Genomic DNA, 18,823 nt, shown 5'->3' on the forward strand with positions numbered 1-18,823 from the left:
TTCCCTGGCAACCTGAAGATTCATCCAGTGTTCCATATATCACTACTGAAGCCTTTTAAAAAGAACAGCTTTTCCAGAAGAAATCAACAACCTCCTCCATCACTAAGAGTCCAGGGTGAGGAGGAGTACCTTGTGGAAAAAATTCTGGATTTCAGGATTTTTAGGGGTAGACTACAATATCTCGTTCAATGGAGGGGATATGGTCCAGAGGAGAATTCCTGGGAGACTGTCTCCAATGTTCATACCCCAGACTAGCAAGGGAGTCTCACTGCAGGTACCCGAGAAAGCCGGCTCCTGTCATGTCCGGTGGCCATCCTGGAAGGAGGGGATTGGTGTCAGGACTCGAACCTGGGAACTCCTGTGCCCCAGGAAGCAGCTCTACCTGTTGGGACCTTTTGGACAGCTTCCCTTCTGATTCGTAGCCTCATCCTTGCTCCTGTTAAATCAGTTTCTGTCTTCCTGATTTGCTCCACCCTGCTCCCTTGATTGGGCTTCCTATATAAACCTAGCCTTGTACCTCACTCCTTGCATGATTATTGTGCTCCTAGTCGATAATCAAGCGTCACCTCCTGCCCGCTCCTTTATATTGTGAACAGATATTACTGACCTCTGCTTTCCTCTGACTACGCTACGTGCCTACTCCTTTGTACCACAACAGTTGTTATCCGTTACCGACCTCTGGTTCTTTGTGGTAGCCAAAAAGGATAGCACTGTTGGGCCCGTTCTGGACTGAAGAAATTGAGTCAATTTGTCAAGGTCCGACACTTCTGCATGGAGTTGTTGAGGTTATTCATTGCGTCCATGGAACCGGAGAAATTTCTGTCATCCATCAACATCAAGGATGCCTATTTTCGTATTACAATATGTCGAGTGCACCAGCGATTCCTTCACTTTGCCATTCGTTGGAATCACTAGTAGAGATGAGCGAACGTACTCGGATAAGCACTACTCGTCCGAGTAATGTGCCTTATCCGAGTACCGCTGTACTTGTGCTGAAAGATTCGGGACGCGCTGCGGAGCGGGGAGCTGCAGGGGAGAGTGGGGAGGAACGGAGGGGAGATCTTTCTCTCCTTCTCTCCCGCCCGCTCTGCCCCGCTCCCCGCTGCGACTCACCTGTCAGCAGCGGAGCGCCCCGAATCTTTCAGCACGAGTACAGCGGTACTCGGATAAGGCACATTACTCGGACGAGTAGTGCTTATCCGAGTACGTTCGCTCATCTCTAATCACTACCGATTCACGCCCCTGCCATTCAGGTTGGCCACAGCCCCAGAGCCTTCACAAAGGTTCTGGCATCTGTAATATCCCCAAGAGTATAGTGGCTATTCCCTACCTACCTCAATTCAGAAAAAATAAAGTATGGAGCAACTCCTGATAAGGATTTGGTCCAAAGGGTGAAAGTAGTTTTTGCCAGCTATTTAATTAGGTGTTGCGAGTCCAAATACCATCACTGTAGGTAATAGGGTACGAAAATGCTAACTGTAGAAAGGAAAGAATAGTGGAATGTAGGCGCAAACCTTACAGTGTAAAACACATTCAGAGGGTATTGACCAGATTCTTCTTTTTTGAGTAAATCAATTAACTAACAGCTAACACTTAATGCATTTCGGGGATGCAGACCCTTCCTCAGAATGAGCTGGATAAAGTACAGTAGTGTTGCCAGATGAACTCCTTCTGTATTCGAGAAAAAGAAGACCTGCCAATTCTTCTTTTCCAGGAATACAGAAGACGCTCATTCGGCAACACTTCTGTATTTCATCAGATCTATTCTGAAGAATGCGCTGCGTCCCCAAAATGCATTATGTCCTGACTGTTAATCAATTCATTGAATCAATAAAGAAGAAGAATCATGTCAATCCCCTTAACTGAATGTGTTTTACAGTATAAGGATGGGCTCACACGAGTGCGTTGTAAAATGCTGTGTGTATAACAGTGTTTTACCGCCGTGTGAGCTGGCGTATCATCGTGTATGGCAGCCATGCGCAGTCTGACTTTTAAAAAAAAATTTATTTCCCACTCTGTCACTTAGCGATGTTGCGTATAATTGCCACACATACGCAATGTAATTGCGCATGTACAGCGTTTATTTCATGCCCGTAGAGAACAGCGGGGCTCTATTGTGTGCAATATGTGGTAAAATAAAACATGCTGCGTTATTTTTTACATGCGTATTATACGGAATGTATATACACAACTGTGAATGGATCAATGAAAATCAATGTACTTTCATTGACTCCTTTCACTGCGTATTATGCGCATGTGATATGTTGTTAAATTACGCTCGTGTGAGCCTGCCCTAAAGTTACACCTACAATCCTCTAACTACATTGATGACATTCTGGAGAAAGCTTTGACTTAGTTGGACAATATGAACAGTCTTCACATCATTCTGAACACTTTATGCCAGTTCAGGTGGAGTATCAACCACCCCAGCTCCTGCCTTTCGCTATCTCAACATCTGGTCTTTCGAGGTCTCTCATTTGACACATGCATGTGCCTGAATTCTGCTTCCTCCACAGAAATTGCATTGCCTTAAGGTGCAGGTGCATTCTCTGCAAACCTAGTGACCGTACATCGCCGCATGAGAGTAATATGACTGATGAGCTGATCCTTCGAGGCCATCCCATTTGGATAGCTTCTCGGCGGCCTCTCCAGTGGGACATATCCGCGGACTCGCTCGATCGAAAGATCTGACTACTTCGAGTGCTTCAATGCGCTCTTTACTGGTGGCTGGACTCTCCATAGATTCATCTGGGCTGCTCCTTTCTGACTCTGCACTGCCAGGTTCTTACCATGGCTGGGAAGGGGGAATATGCTGTAGAAACTCATTGTCCAGGGCAGTTGGACAGTACAGGAGTCTGTCCTTCTGATAAACGGCTTGGAACTCTGAGCCATTCTCCTGTCACTTCAGCACTTTGTGCCCCAGCTAATGGGTCTCTCTGTTCAGGGCCAAACCGACAACATAATGGCCATCGCATATATATAATCACCTGGGCGGGAGGCGCAGCTCAGCGGTCACGGCTGGAGCAGCGAAGATTCTACGATGGACTGCATATCATCTTCAAGATCGTAAAATCTATTTCTCGCCTCGTTCATTGGGGAACACAGCTGAAGAATATGGGTAAAGTTACTGCCACTAGGAGGCAGATACTCCTTCTACCCTTTTGCAGGCACCAAGGTAACCAGTTTGTACACAAGCAGTAGGAGCAGCAAGTAGGAAAGAAATAGGTTGAACCAGGTAAAGAAAACAGTAACAACGTTACAAATGCAACAGATTGTTAAAAACCATACGCAACTCCAGAAAGAATACTCCAACAAGGAGGTCGCTTATCAAAATTTTTTAAAATCTTTAGGATGGGTGCTGAGTCACCCAATGAACGAGATGAGAAAGAGATTTTACTGTAAATACAAAAATCTTTTTTTCTCGTCCATTGCATTGGGGAATACATCTGAAGACCATGGGACATTCCAGAGCAATTCCTTAGTGGTGGGGAAACATAGGGAGGGACGCATGCGGTCAGTTATATTGCTATTTGCAAAACTCTTCATCCAAGAGAGGCGTCAGCAGATGCAAAAGCATGCACCCGATAGAATTTTGAGAAGGTGTACAGGATTTCAATGAATATTTTCAAATTCATTTCCTCTGCAGTGAAAAAGCTAACCTGTCAAAATACCAAAGCAATAAAAGATAATCCTTTTGTGAATTTCAGGTCATTTTGTGCCATAAAATTTCCACTGCACGTGCACAAGGCCCAATGTCCATGGGTAGATTTGATTTGCAGAAGCCACGCGGGGACACCTGCAAATCAAGCACGTTCAGGAAACAAATCTCAGCATGCTCTATTTTCCTGCGGATCCCGGGCGGATGGCTTCCATTGAAGTCAATGGAAGCCGTCCGATCTGCGGCCCACCCTTGGCTGTCACTGTAGATATGCTGCGGGAAAGCGGGAGATTTAAAAAAAAGAAAGAAAGCACTGCGCATGCGCCGCATGCGTCGGACTGTACCGCCCTCCTTAAGAAAGAAGATCTGGCGCCAACGGAGGAACCTGCACTGGATTCAGAGAGATAAGAAAGTCTTTCTCTTTTCCTCACCATGTCCACGGGCACGCAGGGATTCCGCAGCAGGATTCAGCAGTGGAATCCGTGCATGCAAGTGGACATGAAGCCTAACTATATATTCTTATGCAGCATTTTTCTGAATAGGTCTTGCCAAAATTCACTCACATGCTGCAGAAACAACTCTATTTAGATTAATGGAAGCAATTTATTTATTTTTAAGTTGCAGAAATATTCAACAACAACTCTGCCAAATACCTTGTAAGGCCTCATGTGCACAAACATAAATGAATTGCTGAATCCGTGTGGGTCACCTGCGGATGTCATTTTTTTTCCTGGCGTGCGGATCAAAAACGCAGCATGCTCCATTTTTCTGTGGTTTACCACACGGACAGCTTCAATTGAAGTCAATGGAAGCCGTCTGATCCGCAAGAAAGCAGGAAATTTAAAAAAAGAAAAAGGGCACAGCGTGTGCGCTCGGCACGCAGATAGGCATGCCGAGCGCATCCGCCGTGCAGAAGAACGAAAATCCTGCCGAATTTACATGTGCCTGTGGACAGGAGGCCTAAAGTAGAAAGTATTTACATACTTAATATATCTGAAGGCAAATGAGAGACATGCAAATTGTAATTTCCACGTTTTCTTTAATAATACTCTTTTGTAGGGATTGTGTTGGATTTGATTTCCTCAGAATGATCTGTAACCAATTTGAACAATCTCCTCATGTTGGGAACGCTCTACTTCTGCAGATTGAATTTTTGCTGAAGCAAGGAAAAGTATTACTTGCACGACAAAAAGTGGAAGAGTTAATCACAGGTATGGGTTAGTCTGGGTTAGTCTAGGTCAGTGATGGTGAACCTTTTTAGAGACCGAGTGCCCAAACTGCAACCCAAAACACACTTATTTATCGCAAAGTGCCAACATGTCAGGAGGCGGGGCTTATCACGATGTATGATTTTACTCCCGTCATTCTAAAAAGGACAGGGCTGCTTAAAAATAGACAGGGTGCAGATTTTGACTGCTTTTTGGATGCGGAAATACTGCAGAATGTCCTCAGCGGAAATTTCTGTGGAAATTAAAAAAGCAGTCAAAATCTGCACCCTGTCTATTTTGAAACAGCCCTGCCCATTTCCACGACATGTAAACATGCCCCAGCATAACAGCGACCCCCCCCCCCAGTGTAACAGTGGCACCGCCCCCCCCACCCCAGTGTAACAGCGGCACCCCCCACAGAGGCCCCCCCAGTGTTACAGCGACACCCCCCACCCGCACAGCAGCCCCCCAGTGTAACAGCGACACCCCCCACACCTACAGCAGCCCCCCAGTGTAACAGTGACCCCCCACACAGCAGCCCCCCAGTGTAACAGTGGTCCCCCTTGTATTAGCGCCGTCTCTGCTGCTCCCAGGACGGATCTGCAATAGGGGCCTCCTCTGCCGTTCCTGCCGCTGCGCCCGCGCTGTTGCTGTTGCCGATGCCGAGGTTCGGCCTCTCCTCCAGGAGCAGGACGGTACTAGATTTGGTCCTGCCGCTGCTCCCGCTGTGCTCCCCGACCAGGCCGGGAGTTGTGAAGATAACCACGTCTCCAGCTAATCAGAAGCTGGGAGCGTTAATAGTTGGCAATGCATGCTGGTGTAGGGCCACCCCTAACACCCGGCGGCGACATAATACACAAGTACCCAGCGCTGCTAGCAGCGCAGCTGTGTGAATGCCGGCAGGGGAGCTGAGGCCCCTGCTGGTATTCACAAGTGGTGAGAGGCCGATGGCAGCGTGTGCCAGAAGGGAGGGCTGTGCATGCCGCCTCTGGCACGCGTGCCATAGGTTCGCCACCACTGGTCTAGGTTCACATCACATTTTAACATCCTGTTAAAATGTTCATTCAACCATCCCCCCCCCCCCCCCCAAACACACCTTTTAGTGAATCCATAGTCTTTTTTAATTTGGCTTCTGTTATGATTCAGCTCTTTTCACACTGAGTTTTCAGTGTACTTTAACTGTATACACTGGGAAATCTCAAAGAACAGTAAACTTCTTTTTTTTTTTTTTTACAATGGCAGCCTATGGGTGACAGATGCCACTAAATGTTGAATACATGTATAGAGCCTATACATTTGAGGTTTCCAGCAGAAATTTTCTCCCAACTGATACCCCGGACACACACTACAACACACTACAGACACAGTGTGAAAAGAGCTTTCAAAGTGTCTGTCTGTCTCCATTTACCAAGTTTCTGTCGGAATCTATTTTTCAACAGGAAAAGCACAAGATAACTGTCTCATTTTTTTATGTTCTATTTAACCACAGGATCCTGCTAGATATGTGTAACCCTGTTTAGGGAGCTGTATATAGGATGACCCTTCCCAACAGGCCCTGGTGCTAACCCATATGGCACACGGAGACCTGGCACCTTTGCTAATTGGAAGAATGAGCGTAATAGTGAGTTTTCTCTAGTCGGTGCCTTCATTCAGGATAGACCCTTAGGCCCCCTGTCCACGGCCGTGACAAAATATAGGGGGGAGCGTAGACAGGTCTCAGCGTTGAGCCTATCTAGCAAATAGGCTCACCGCAGAGAATTGCACAAAGAGTGAGTCAGAGCACCAAAAAGATGACGTCCAGTAAAGGTATATCTGAAAGGCTCATACCAAATCCAATTTGTGGAGAGCTAACTCCCGAGGGTGAATGATGGAGCAGCAGAATGAAGATAAGACAATGCTCTAATTGATCTGGAAGGCCGATGCCACCTTAAGTAGAAAGGAGTGCACGGGACACAGGACTAATTTGTCCTTATAAACGATGATGAAAAGAGGCTTGGCTGACAAGGCTGCAAGCTCAGAAACCCTGCGGATGGAAGTGATTGCTACCAAAATGGCTACCTTCCAGGGCAAAAGAAGAGCTGGGATATTATGCAACAAGGGATGAGACTGCAGCTTGTCCAGTGCCAGGTTGAGGTTCCAGGATAGGACAGGAGAATGGTAAGGAGGGATAGCATGATTGACCCCCTATAGGAAGGTATGGATGGCCGACTTATAAGCTAGAGGACACTGGAAAAGAATGGACAATGTCAATACCTCACCTTTCAGGGAACTAAGGTCCAAACCCATGTCCAGCCCCTTCTAAAGGCAGGATAGGAGATGGGATAGCTAAAAACACACAGGATGGAAGTTGCGTCAGTCGCACCAGAGGAAGAAAGTCTTTCAGACTGGATAGTAAACCCGGGAAGAGGAGGGCTTTTTAACATTCATCATGGTCTAAATGACAGGTTCCGTAAATACCTTAGGATGGCAGCTTCAAACACCATGCCAGTAAAAGAAGCATAGATAAACTCCGGTGGAAGAAGGATCAATGTCTCTTTCAAAAACCATATGCAACTAGAGGGCTGTAGCCAACCCGAATGGGAATGCCATAAATTGGTAATAATTGGTAATATTGGTAATATTTCAATAGGATGGCAAAAGGGAGGAATCAATGATGCGCTCAGCAGATGGAGACATAAAGATAGGCATCCCTGATGTCAGTGGATAATAGAAACTCCCCTGGTCCCATGGATGCAATGACGGGCCTCAATGACTCCATGCGGAAGTGCCAAACTTTGACATATTGATTTAACTTCAAGTGTAGAACTAGTCTGACAGCGCCGTCTTTCTTGGGTACAATGAAAATATTGAAATAGAACCCTTTGAAGTGTTCCAAGGAAGAATCTGGGACTATTATACCCTGAGAGGATAGTGCCTTTATTGCCTGCACCAAAGCATTGGCTTTTAAATGAAGCACTAGAATTTTGGATCTGAAGAAGCGATCTGGGGGGCATAGCCTGAGAAGATGACCTCCCGAAACCAGGCATCTGAGATGTAAGCAAACTAGGTTTCTCGGAATAGGGCAAGATGTCCCCACACCCTGGAGGGATTGAATGAGGGCTGCCTCTCATGCTGAGGATTTGGTGGAGGCAGATTTGAAGGATTTTGGCTGGTAGCGCCAGGAAGATGCAGTTTAAAAAAGGTTTTCTAGTTTTGGTCCTGTGAGGTTTTTCTTCCTATCTGAGGTTCTGGGGCGAAGAAAAGAACAAAACGGAGGCTTTTTTGTTTTATGCAGATCTTGCAAGACTGGATTTGTTTTGTGGTAAATGAGAACACTCTTACCAGCAGTGTACTCGGAAATAATTGTGCCCAGTCTGGCTCCAAAAAGCTGCAAGCCAACAAAAAGAAAATGTGTTAATGACCTCTTAGAAGTGTACCTGCGGCACAGGACTTGAGTCAAAGTCCAGTGACTTCTATAGATAAATGGACATCAAGAGTTGTACAGGTCTGCAGAACTAATATGAACATCTGCTTGAGTGAATGAAGCCAGTTGTTATAGTAGTAGAAAGCCTGTCCCAGGATGTCGATTGCAATCAATATATACAAAAATCCATCCTCAGGAAAATTATTCAGTGGAATTAGGAATAATAGTTATAATAATAAGGCGTCTACTATCTGAAATACACAAAGTACCCAGGGCAAACTAACATGGAGGTCCTTTCATTGTCTCATTCTATCTGCTTGCACAGCTCGGCACTCCTCTTCTCCATTATATATTGGAGAACGTACCCTGATTACACAGGACTTAAAGTGGTTCTGTCTATAGAAAAAAATTCAATACTTACCTATTCCTTTCCAGGCAGCCTTCTCCTCTCCGATCTCCTGGTTCCTCCAGTCCCCTTGGTCACCTCAACTCCAGTCGGAAAGATCCTCTTTTTCCTGTTATAGAGCGTCCATTCACAGGCAGTCTCGTTCCTGCAGTCAACTGCCTAGCAGGGAATGCCGAATCCTATGCTGGGCTATCGTCGAGACTGCGCATGCATGCTGGTTCACCGCGAGTATTCATATACTATTGCCGCGAGACAGCTCGCATGCACAGTCGTGGCAGTAGCATGGCATAGGATTTAGCAATCTCTGCTAGGCAGTGAACACATTGACTTGCATGAATGAGACTGCCAAGAATGTAAGTACCATCACGAAGAAGAGGATCTGCCCGCCTGGAGGTGACGTGACTCAGGGGACTGGAAGAGCCAGGAAAGGATCGATGAGGAGAAGATTTTTTTTTTCTAATGACAAAACCCCTTCAAGTTTGGAATTTGTTAAATCAAGATTTTGCCACTTTGTGAAACTGTCTCCGTGAAAGCTCAGCAGATGATTGATGAAAAAGTGTACATCGTTTGTTTAATTGAAAGAAGTAGCCTTGCACCTCCTATGTGGCTAAAGATGATGTGAGGCATGCATTTTGTTGTAGATGCTATGGTGATGATGAGTGAGTGTGAGGCATAGCATGCAGTGGTACATAATGCATACACAAGAGGGCAGAGTTGCTTTGATAACTTCACCACATCAGGCTAAGGTGTGTGTGTATGTATGTGTGTATATATATATATATATATATATATATATAATATAAATTCGATTCATTCAATTGTATCATATTGTGTTTCTGTTCTTAATGTGTGAGAAATAGGTTGAAGTCTTAAATCTGCAAGGGGAAGCTAAGGACATTTTTTTATTTTTCAGGGCACTACACAGGAAAAGAGTTGCCTCCTAAGATATTGAATCATTTGCATCTTGTTTTATGGGATTGTGCAGCCAAAAGTCTTGAGGTCTAATATGATTTATTTGAATAATTTTTTTATAGAACTGAAAACTGTGTTTTCTTTGCATAAGTACAGCACAAAAATGTTTATTGTGGGTCAACTGCCGAGCCGTTCAATCACCTATGAGTGGCATATGGCAGTACACTCGCTGTAGTATATATAGATAGGCATCGTATCAGCCAGTTTATACATCAATATAATAAAGCAGCTACTTTATTTAATTATATAGATGCATAGGTTGTTTGAAATGATATTAGGCATATTGGGAGGCTGGCCATTACCCTCCCATCCTAGGCCCTGCCTTCTTTAACTGTACAGTGGGCCCTTAGTGTGAATTTTACTTCTTAACTGTACTGCTTGAGAAGCTGTGATGCCATCAGAGATCACCCACAGGTCTAGTCAGCATGTTCCCACATTTCCTAGGTTTAGTCAAAAATCATAGATCAAAGTCCAGTAGACCCCCCCCCCCCCCTTTTCAGTCTCCCAAATTTGAACCAAAAGGCCACTATAATCCATGTTGTCTCCAAGTGGAAGACCAGAAACCTATCTCTGTCCTTAGTGTATGACTGCATAAATAGAGGGATAAACAGCATTAGAAAATACATGCTGTACAATACATATGGACTCTTTGGAACTACTATGTAATTACTGTCAGCAAGGTAAACCTGGCCTGAATTCCTTTTGCCTTTATAACATCTTCACTCACAAGTTTGATTTACTCCTTTGACACACTTGGATATCTGGCCACAACAGGTTCTCCCTCTCTCTACTCCCTTGGTTGCTCCAAGCATTATTCCATTGTGACAACACTGGGCTTAATATATCAAAACTGTCTAACCGTATAACTGGTCTTGCTGCTCACACCGGCCGATGCTTGCATTAAATGAACGATAAGCACACAAATTATAATCCTTCACTATTTGATCACTGGCTGTCTTTACACTGAACGATTCAAATTGTCCAGCAATTTTTTTTTCTTAGGGTGCTTTTTCACAGAACAATTAACGTAAACAGTAGTGTGTCTCTATAGTTTAAAATCTAGTCATACTGTCATAGAAAAAAAGGAAGTACATTCTTTTTTGATTCTAGGTTTTTATTTATCAGAGCCTAAATGCCAATTGTATGCTCCACACAAACTTCTATAAACAACAAAAAATCATGTAATGTTGAATCCTCTTGTATAAAAAGACAAAAGTATTATAAAGGGTATACCTTTTTATTGACTCACCAAAAATTATATATGCAGGCTTTCGAGGCAGCTTTAGGCCTCCTCATCAGTCCCAGCCTGATGAAGACACCTTCAAGGGGTTGTCTGAGTTGTATGTTCTCTGTAAAACCCCATTCCCCATGCACTAACATAACAAATAGGCATATACTCACCTGTGCCTGCTGTGTACCGCGGTGCTGGTTGGTCCTCCATTCCTTTAAATGTTTACAGGCTACAGTCCCGCCTGGTTTAAGGGATTACAAGTGTTGCAGCCAATGGCAGAGCTCAATGATCAATCCCTGAGCTCTGTCATTGGCTGCATCGCCTGTGACGTTTTGTAAACAGGCTGGGGAAGCCTGTAAACATTACGTCAGAGGGGAGACTCAGAGCGGCAGTGGGGAACAGGGTGAGGTGCGTTGTAGGCCTATTTGTTATATTTTAGCATGGGAACTGGGTTTTATAGAGAACATACAACTCGGACAACCCCTTTAAGCAGTGTTGAAAGTTTGCATGTATCATCTTTGGTAAGCCAATAAACGTATTACCTCTATAATCATTTTGTCTTTTTTTAATACAAGAACATTTAACATCACAGATTTCTCTAGCTAACACGGTGCCACACTGTTCTTGCTCTACATTTAGCCAAAATTCATAACAAATAAGTATACCCTAGGATTCACTAACATATAGAACTACCTTTTGGCAACAATAACTTGAAATAAATGTTTTGTAGGAGTGTATCAGTCTTTCAATCTGTTTTGGGAAAACTGCGACCAAGTAAGAAATCGCATCAGCTCATTGATGCTTAAACGCATTCATTTATGCACAGCTCTATAGGGTTATTTTGCACATTTTTGGAAAAACCATGCTGTTTTTGTAGCAGTTTTAATTTTTTTTTTTTTTTAGTAAAAGCTAGAAATGTATTCAAAAGGAATTGGAATTATAAAAAAAGACCATATATATCTGCTTCTTGCTAGATTCGACGTCTAGCCTCAAAAACTACAGTGGTGTTTTTCCAAAAAAAGGGTGTATGTGAAACCACACCTAGGCTTCGTTCGGACATCATTTTGTTTTCTAGGAAAAGATGGCAGAAAAATGTTGTGATTTTTTTTATTTTTTTAAAGATTTTTTTAAATGATTTTTTATGATACCTGCATTTTTGGTCACACACAGGTTTTGGTTTTCCTTTTTTTTGTCATAGAGAGGCCAATGGTGCAGCTAATATACCATCACAATATTTTTTTTCTCAGAAAGCTGACAGCCTGCCACCTATAAAAATACAATTTAAACATGTACACTTACAATTTCCTTAATATTTGCATTGAGCAGTAATTTGGAACAAAAACACATTCTTTTTTGACAGTTTTTATTTTAATCCACAGACCAAAAACTATGCTGAAGCATTACAATGGTATAACTATTCTCTTAGCTTTTATGATGCAAACCATAGTGATCCCAACCTTGCTAAACTACTGAGAAATCGGGCCTCCTGTTTTCTGTACCTTAATGAGCTACTCAAGGTCAGCAAATAACTATATAAATCGTCTTGCTTTGTTCCATAAATGTGTGTTTTGTCTATTGCTGGGTAGATTTTTTTTTAAAAATATTAGAAAAGTTTATTATTTGTTATTACTTAACTGCTATATTAACCCCTTGGTGACGAGCATATTTTTTGGTTCAAGCGATTGTCATTGTTGCATTTCAAGAACCATAACTTGTTGACATAGGCTGTATGTGGGCCTGTTTTTTTGGGACAAGTTGTATTTTCCACAGGCACCACTCCGGGGTTCATATAATGTGTTGTATAACTTTTTATTACATTTTTTGGGCGGAGATAAAATAGAAAAACCGTCATAAATTGATTTTTGGGCTTTGTTATTACAGTGTTCACCATTTGGTAAAAATAACAGGATAACATTTTTATCTGGATCACCACGATTACGATACCAAGTTTATACAGATTTTTTAAAACTTTACTACTTTTGTACAATAAGAACTCATTTTTAAAGAAAAACAATTGAATCTGCATCACCGCATTTGAAGATCGATAGCATTTTTTTTCCGGTAACTAAACTATGTGAGGTCTTGATTTTTGTGGGAAGAGCTGTAACTTTTAGTGGTAGTATTACGAGATGCATGTAATTTTTGGATTGCTTTTTAATTGCATTTTTTGGGAGGCAAACAAAAGAAAAATAGCAATTCTGACAGTTTTTTAAAGTTTTTTTACGGCATTCACCCTGTGTAATAGTCAACAAAATATTTTAATTGCTTGGGCCGTTACGAATGCAGTCATACCTATTATGTGTTACTTTTTTAAACTTTTCTTTGGTACTTTATCCATTTAAAAAGGGTTTTCATGGGAAAAAATGTGTATTTTTTTCTTTAGATTAAACTTTATTGAAGTTTTTTTACGCTATTTTTTTAGCCCCTTAAGGGGAACTTGAAGACTCAGGTCTAATAAGCTGAGTTACATGGCAGACATGGAGACCCTTGTCATGCTTCCAGCTGCCTTGGGAAACCATTGTCACCTTGCGATCACTCCGCAGGTTGCTGACGGGTGACACAAAGAGCCCTGTTCCCTTGTTATCTGCTTACATGCTGCAGTTGCTATTGACTGGGTTAAACTGCCAGGATCTGAGGTTTCAGTAGTCAGCCAAGCCTCCTTTATTTTGCTAAAAGCCCATTAGTGAGGTCAGTAAAAAGGCTTACTGGCCGTCACTAAGGGATAATATGCTACTGACATTATTGAGTGCATCTTATTTATTGCATTTTATGTCCTATACAAAACATTTAATTTGCTTTAATAAATGAAAGAAATGATGACAAAAATACAGTAAAACTACTTAAAGACTATTAAAAGTGCATTGACACATGGTCCTCTAAAGAGTTGTCCTCATAAACTATATGGACAGTATGTATGATATATGATAGAATTGAAATTCTGTTACAGGAAATCTGGTTTGGTAACAGGGGTGGCCTTCAGAAAGAAATGGTCTTTTGGAGAGATTTCACTATTTAAAGGAGTTGGCAGAATTATCATTTTAAAAGCATTCTTGATCCATGATTCAAACAGAGGCTGGACAAATATCTGTCTGGGATGATTTAGTGAATCCTGCACTGAACAGGGGGTTGGACCCGAAGACCCTGGAGGTCCCTTCCAACTCTACCATACTAAGATCCCCATGCCAAAACATAATAAAAACCACCTATATTCAATTATCCCAGCTCTCTTGCTGTCCAGTGCTACACCTCTGTACTCAGCACAGTGTCTGTTTACGGGCCACAAAGGCAATTTGCGAACCGTACGTCAGACTGCTGCAGCCAATATGCAAAGCCAAGAGCGGCACTCAGGAACTCAAATCCACTTTAAGTTTGAGAGAAAAGAGGTTTGTTATCACTCCATAACGAAATGCGACGTTTCGATGCAAGTGGTCTTTGTCAAGCACTTGTGTCAAAACATCGCATTTTGTTATGGAGTTATAATAAACCTGATAGATCTTTTCTGTCAAACTTAAAGTGGATTTGAGTTCCTGAGTGCCGCTCCTGGCTTTGCATATTGGACTGTATCTTGGAGACCGGGGAGTCGACGGTCATTCTTGGTTGCTGGCACCAGTTGCTACATTACTTCCCCATTGGGTTGGTATACACGGTGTGCCACTGGCCTCTGTTATTGTGTATTAAGACTGCTGCAGCTAGTCACAGACCTCAGTGCTAAAGGCCCATTTAGACACAACGATTATCGCTCAAAATTCGCTCAAAAGCAGTCTTTTGACCGAATCATTGTGTCTAACTGCACTGACATTGTGCAGTTTCCGTTAAGCCGACGCTCATGGTTGTCTTTCAGCGGTCCAGCTCTGTTCTCCATACCCCACACGGAGCGCTCGGCTGTATAACAGTGGGGTGCTCTGTGCAGAGAACAGCTGGATGCAGAAGACAAGCGGGGACACTTGTCTTGTCCTCTGCATGCTCTGCTCGGAGCGCTTGGCTGTATGACAGCCGGGCGCTCTCAGCAGGGAACAGCTGAGGACTGTCAGAGCGGGCATAAGCACGCACTATGCCGCGCTCCTGAGCACATGACTTAGCCAACATAGTTTTCAGGCATCTACACTGCAATCTGTCCATTGGACTGCCATAAATAAACCAGCAGTCTATCAGAATTAGGGACAATAGTGTTATCGTTAGGCTATCTCAATTTTAGTTGGGGTGATGCTGTAGTTTATCTTGGAGCTAGCCCTGTTTAAAGCTATTAGTGCTCAGGCTGTCTAGATACAGGGTAGAGAAACATGGGATAATGTTCCGTATCGGCAAAGCAGGCAGCATATTTCTTACATAGACTGCCTGAAACTAGCTAACCCATACCCCTGTATAACTCATTGTCTCCCAGTAGGGGTTGATTAATTTACCGTTCGTTACTGCAAATCTTAGTTATAGAATCGATCTATTATACAAAATCTTTGATCCTGATGAATTAGCCCAATGAAAATCTGGGCTAAAGAAACGCGTCGATCCCTTTTCAAGATCATAATATAGTGGGTCAATAAAACGACCCTTCAAGGATCTCTTTTCAAGATCTTAACATAGTAGGGTCAATAAAACGACCCTTCAAGTGTAATCCATCTATATTATCATTGATCCTAGAAAATAACGTACTGTGGTCACCAGCATAATAGATGGTTACCCAGTGGCGACAGAGGGTGGAGATCTGAGACATCACGAAATCATCTCCCACTGTCGTTATATATGTTGCAGTTGATATAAAAAAAATTTTTTAAAATCAGTCCAGAAAATAATCTATTTATCCATCATCTATTTCTCTCAAGTGGTAACATCAGCAACCCGAGTGTTAAATTGTTACTGATCATATAGAGTGATATCTTTAGACACTGATATGGGGCAAGGAAACTGACATTATCTGTCCTATATCCATTTATCCTAAGTAACAGGGGACAATATAGTGGTGACTTTGTAACATAGAGTCATCATCAGGAAATTACTGTATTGACTATAGGATATAGAGGGAAATAGAAATATAAAGGATATTTGTTTGTCTTAGTTTGGTAGTAGTGTTTATATTTTTATCTTTGTAATTTAATAAAGGCTATGTTTTAAGCAAAAAATATAAAAATTAGTGGGTTATCTACAGTGATTTATTGATTAAAAGGGAGGAACTTTCTGTCTCAGTGAATATAACAGCAGGGAACAGCTGGATGCAGAGAACAAGCAGCCCCCCGCTTGTCTTCTGCATCATCCGGAGTGCAAGGTGATCACTCAGCGTTTGAGCGATCAATGATTATTGCTCAAAAGTCGTTCAAAAGACATCTTTTAAGCGATAATTGTTGTGTCTAAATGGGCCTTAAAATGCTGAGGTCTGTGATTGGCTGCAGCAGCCTGCAAACATAATGTCAGAAGGGGTACTGGTGCTGCAGCTGAGCCAGGAAAGCGGTGTATGGTACTAGTAAAAAAAAAAAGCTGGAAAAAACCCTTTTTTCTAAAAGAAAAAAAAAATGTTAAAAAATCTTTTACAACGTTCTGAGACATGCCCCGTAAAGTCACTCTTTGATTCTCTCTTTGCAGGCAAAGGAAGCATTAATTGCAGCAGAGAAGTGTCAAAAAGGCAGCATCTTTACTCATTTCATCTTATATAAAATTGCAATTAAAGAGAATGATTTCTTAGAAGGTAAGATGTTATGAGTTCTCATTTTGAGTTAAATAAAAAAAAACAACGCATTTTTAGGAGCAAAAAAGATTTGCTTAAATAGTGCAAGATAACAAGTGACATTTTCGCTCTTAACCCCTTTGGTATCATAAACATACTGACACACAGTAGAGTTATGTCATTTTTGCCAAGATGGTTCAGTTCTGTTTTTTTTTTTTACTTTCACTTTACTTACAAATTTTTTCAAGTTTTTCAGTACATCATATGGTAGATTCATAGACTACTAGAGTTAAAAGGGACCTCCAGGGTCATTGGGTCCAACCCCCTGCTCAGTGCAGGATTCACTAAATCATCCCAGACAGATATTTGTCCAGCCTTTGTTTGAACATTGAAGGAGAACTCACCCCCTCCCGGGGTAGCCTGTTCCACTAATTGATCTCCCTCACTATCAAAGTTTTTTCTAATATCTAATCTTAGTCTCCTCCCTTTCAGTTTCATCCCATTGCTTCTAGTCTTTCCTTGTACAAATGAGAATAGGGCTGATCCCTCTGCACTGTGACAGCCCTTCAGATATTTGTAGACCGCTATTAAGTCTCCTCTCAGCCTTCTTTTTTGCAAGATAAACATTCCCAGATCCTTTAACCGTTCCTCATAGGAGATGATTTGCAGACCGCTCACCATCTTGGTAACTCTTCTCTGAACTTGCTCCAATTTGTCTATGTCTGGACACCGTATTCCAGATGAGGTTTGACTAAGGAAGAGTAGAGGGGGATAATGACCTCATGTGATTTAGACTCTATGCTTCTCTTAATACATCCCAGAATTGTGTTTGCCTTTTTGGATGCTGCTTCACATTGTTGACTCATGCTCAGTCTATGATCTATTAGTATACCCAAGTGTTTTGTACAAATGCTGCTTAGCCGAATTCCACCCATTCTGTATGTGCTTTTTTTCATTTCTCTTGCCCAGATGTAGGACTTTGCATTTTTCCTTGTTAAATACCATTCTGTTAGTCGATGCCCACTGTGCAAGCTTTACTAGATCTTTCTGAATACTCTCTCTCTCCCTTAGTGTTAGCTATCCCTCCTAGCTTTGTGTCATCGGCAAATTTGATCAGTTTCCCATCAATTCCCTCTTACAGATCATGTATAAAAATCTTGAACAACACTGGGCCTAGGACAGAGCCTTGTGGTACCCCACTTGATATATTCTTCCACTTGGATGTGCAGCCAGTTATGACCACTCTTTGAGTACGATCACTCAGCCAGTTGTGAATCCACCTAACAGTTGCCTTGTCAACCCCATATTTGGTCATTTTTTCAATAAGTATGGTATGAGATACTTTGTCAAATGCTTTACATAGGTCAAGATATACTATATCCACCGCATTTCCCTGATCATCCCAGTCGGTGATACTGTCATAGAAGGAAATTAGATTCATCTGGCATGACTTGCTCATTACAAATTCATGCTGGCTCTCATTAATTACTCCATTTTCATCCAAGTACTTGCATACCTGTTGTTTAATAATTTGTTCAAAGATCTTTCCCGGTATAGAAGTCAGGCTCACAGGCCTGTAGTTTCCTGGATCCACCTTCATCCCTTTTTTTAAGATGGGGACAACATTTGCCCTTTTCCAATCTTCTGGGACTTCTCCTGTTCTCCAGCAATTTTCAAAGATTATGGCAAGTGGTTCAGCAATTACCTCTGCTGCTTCCTTTAGTATCCTAGGATGTAATTCATCTGGACCTTGAGACTTGAATTCATTTAAGTTAGCTAAGTGTTCCCTCACCATCTCTCTGCTTATAGATAGCCTGCCTTCTTTTATTCCCCCAATAGCACGGGAAGATCAGTTGAGAAAACAGATACAAAATAGAATTTAAAAATTTGGCCTTCTCAACATCATTCTTAACCAATTCACCATTTTCATTCCATAAGCATCCAATAGCATTTTTGACTTTTTTTGCTTTTGATATACTCCCAAAATCTTGTTATTAAAAAAAAAAAAAGTTTTTATTGAATTTTCAATTACACATACAGAGGCATAGCAGTATGAAAAGCTTTCCAGTCATAACATAATAATATAGCTACGCACCTTATATCTTCTGAATGAAAATATATAACAAGAAAATAGCAATGGTTATCTTAATTCACAACTTGTGTTGCTATTTTTGGAAAGAAAATTATACAATAAGGAACAAAGGCCTGGCCAGGGCCAAATCACATTTCCACAAGGGAACAGGGATGGGTAAAATGGTGGGGTGGGGGAGTATTTCCTCTCTCTCAGGGCTG

General features: G+C 42.1%; 1 protein-coding gene across 2 annotated transcripts in view; it reads left to right on the forward strand.

The window, feature by feature from the left end:
• Nucleotides 1-18,823, forward strand: part of TEX11 (testis expressed 11) — a 120,415-nt gene that overhangs the window by 34,213 nt on the left and 67,379 nt on the right. For both annotated transcript variants that reach the window (XM_066579786.1, XM_066579787.1), the window contains exons 11-14: nucleotides 4,718-4,869; nucleotides 9,589-9,674; nucleotides 12,258-12,395; nucleotides 16,450-16,552. In XM_066579786.1, the coding sequence (XP_066435883.1) occupies nucleotides 4,718-4,869; nucleotides 9,589-9,674; nucleotides 12,258-12,395; nucleotides 16,450-16,552 (479 nt within the window). The remainder of the gene's footprint in view (nucleotides 1-4,717; nucleotides 4,870-9,588; nucleotides 9,675-12,257; nucleotides 12,396-16,449; nucleotides 16,553-18,823) is intronic.

This window comes from Eleutherodactylus coqui, chromosome 10 (assembly GCF_035609145.1).
Source record: "Eleutherodactylus coqui strain aEleCoq1 chromosome 10, aEleCoq1.hap1, whole genome shotgun sequence".
Lineage (NCBI taxonomy): Eukaryota > Metazoa > Chordata > Amphibia > Anura > Eleutherodactylidae > Eleutherodactylus > Eleutherodactylus coqui.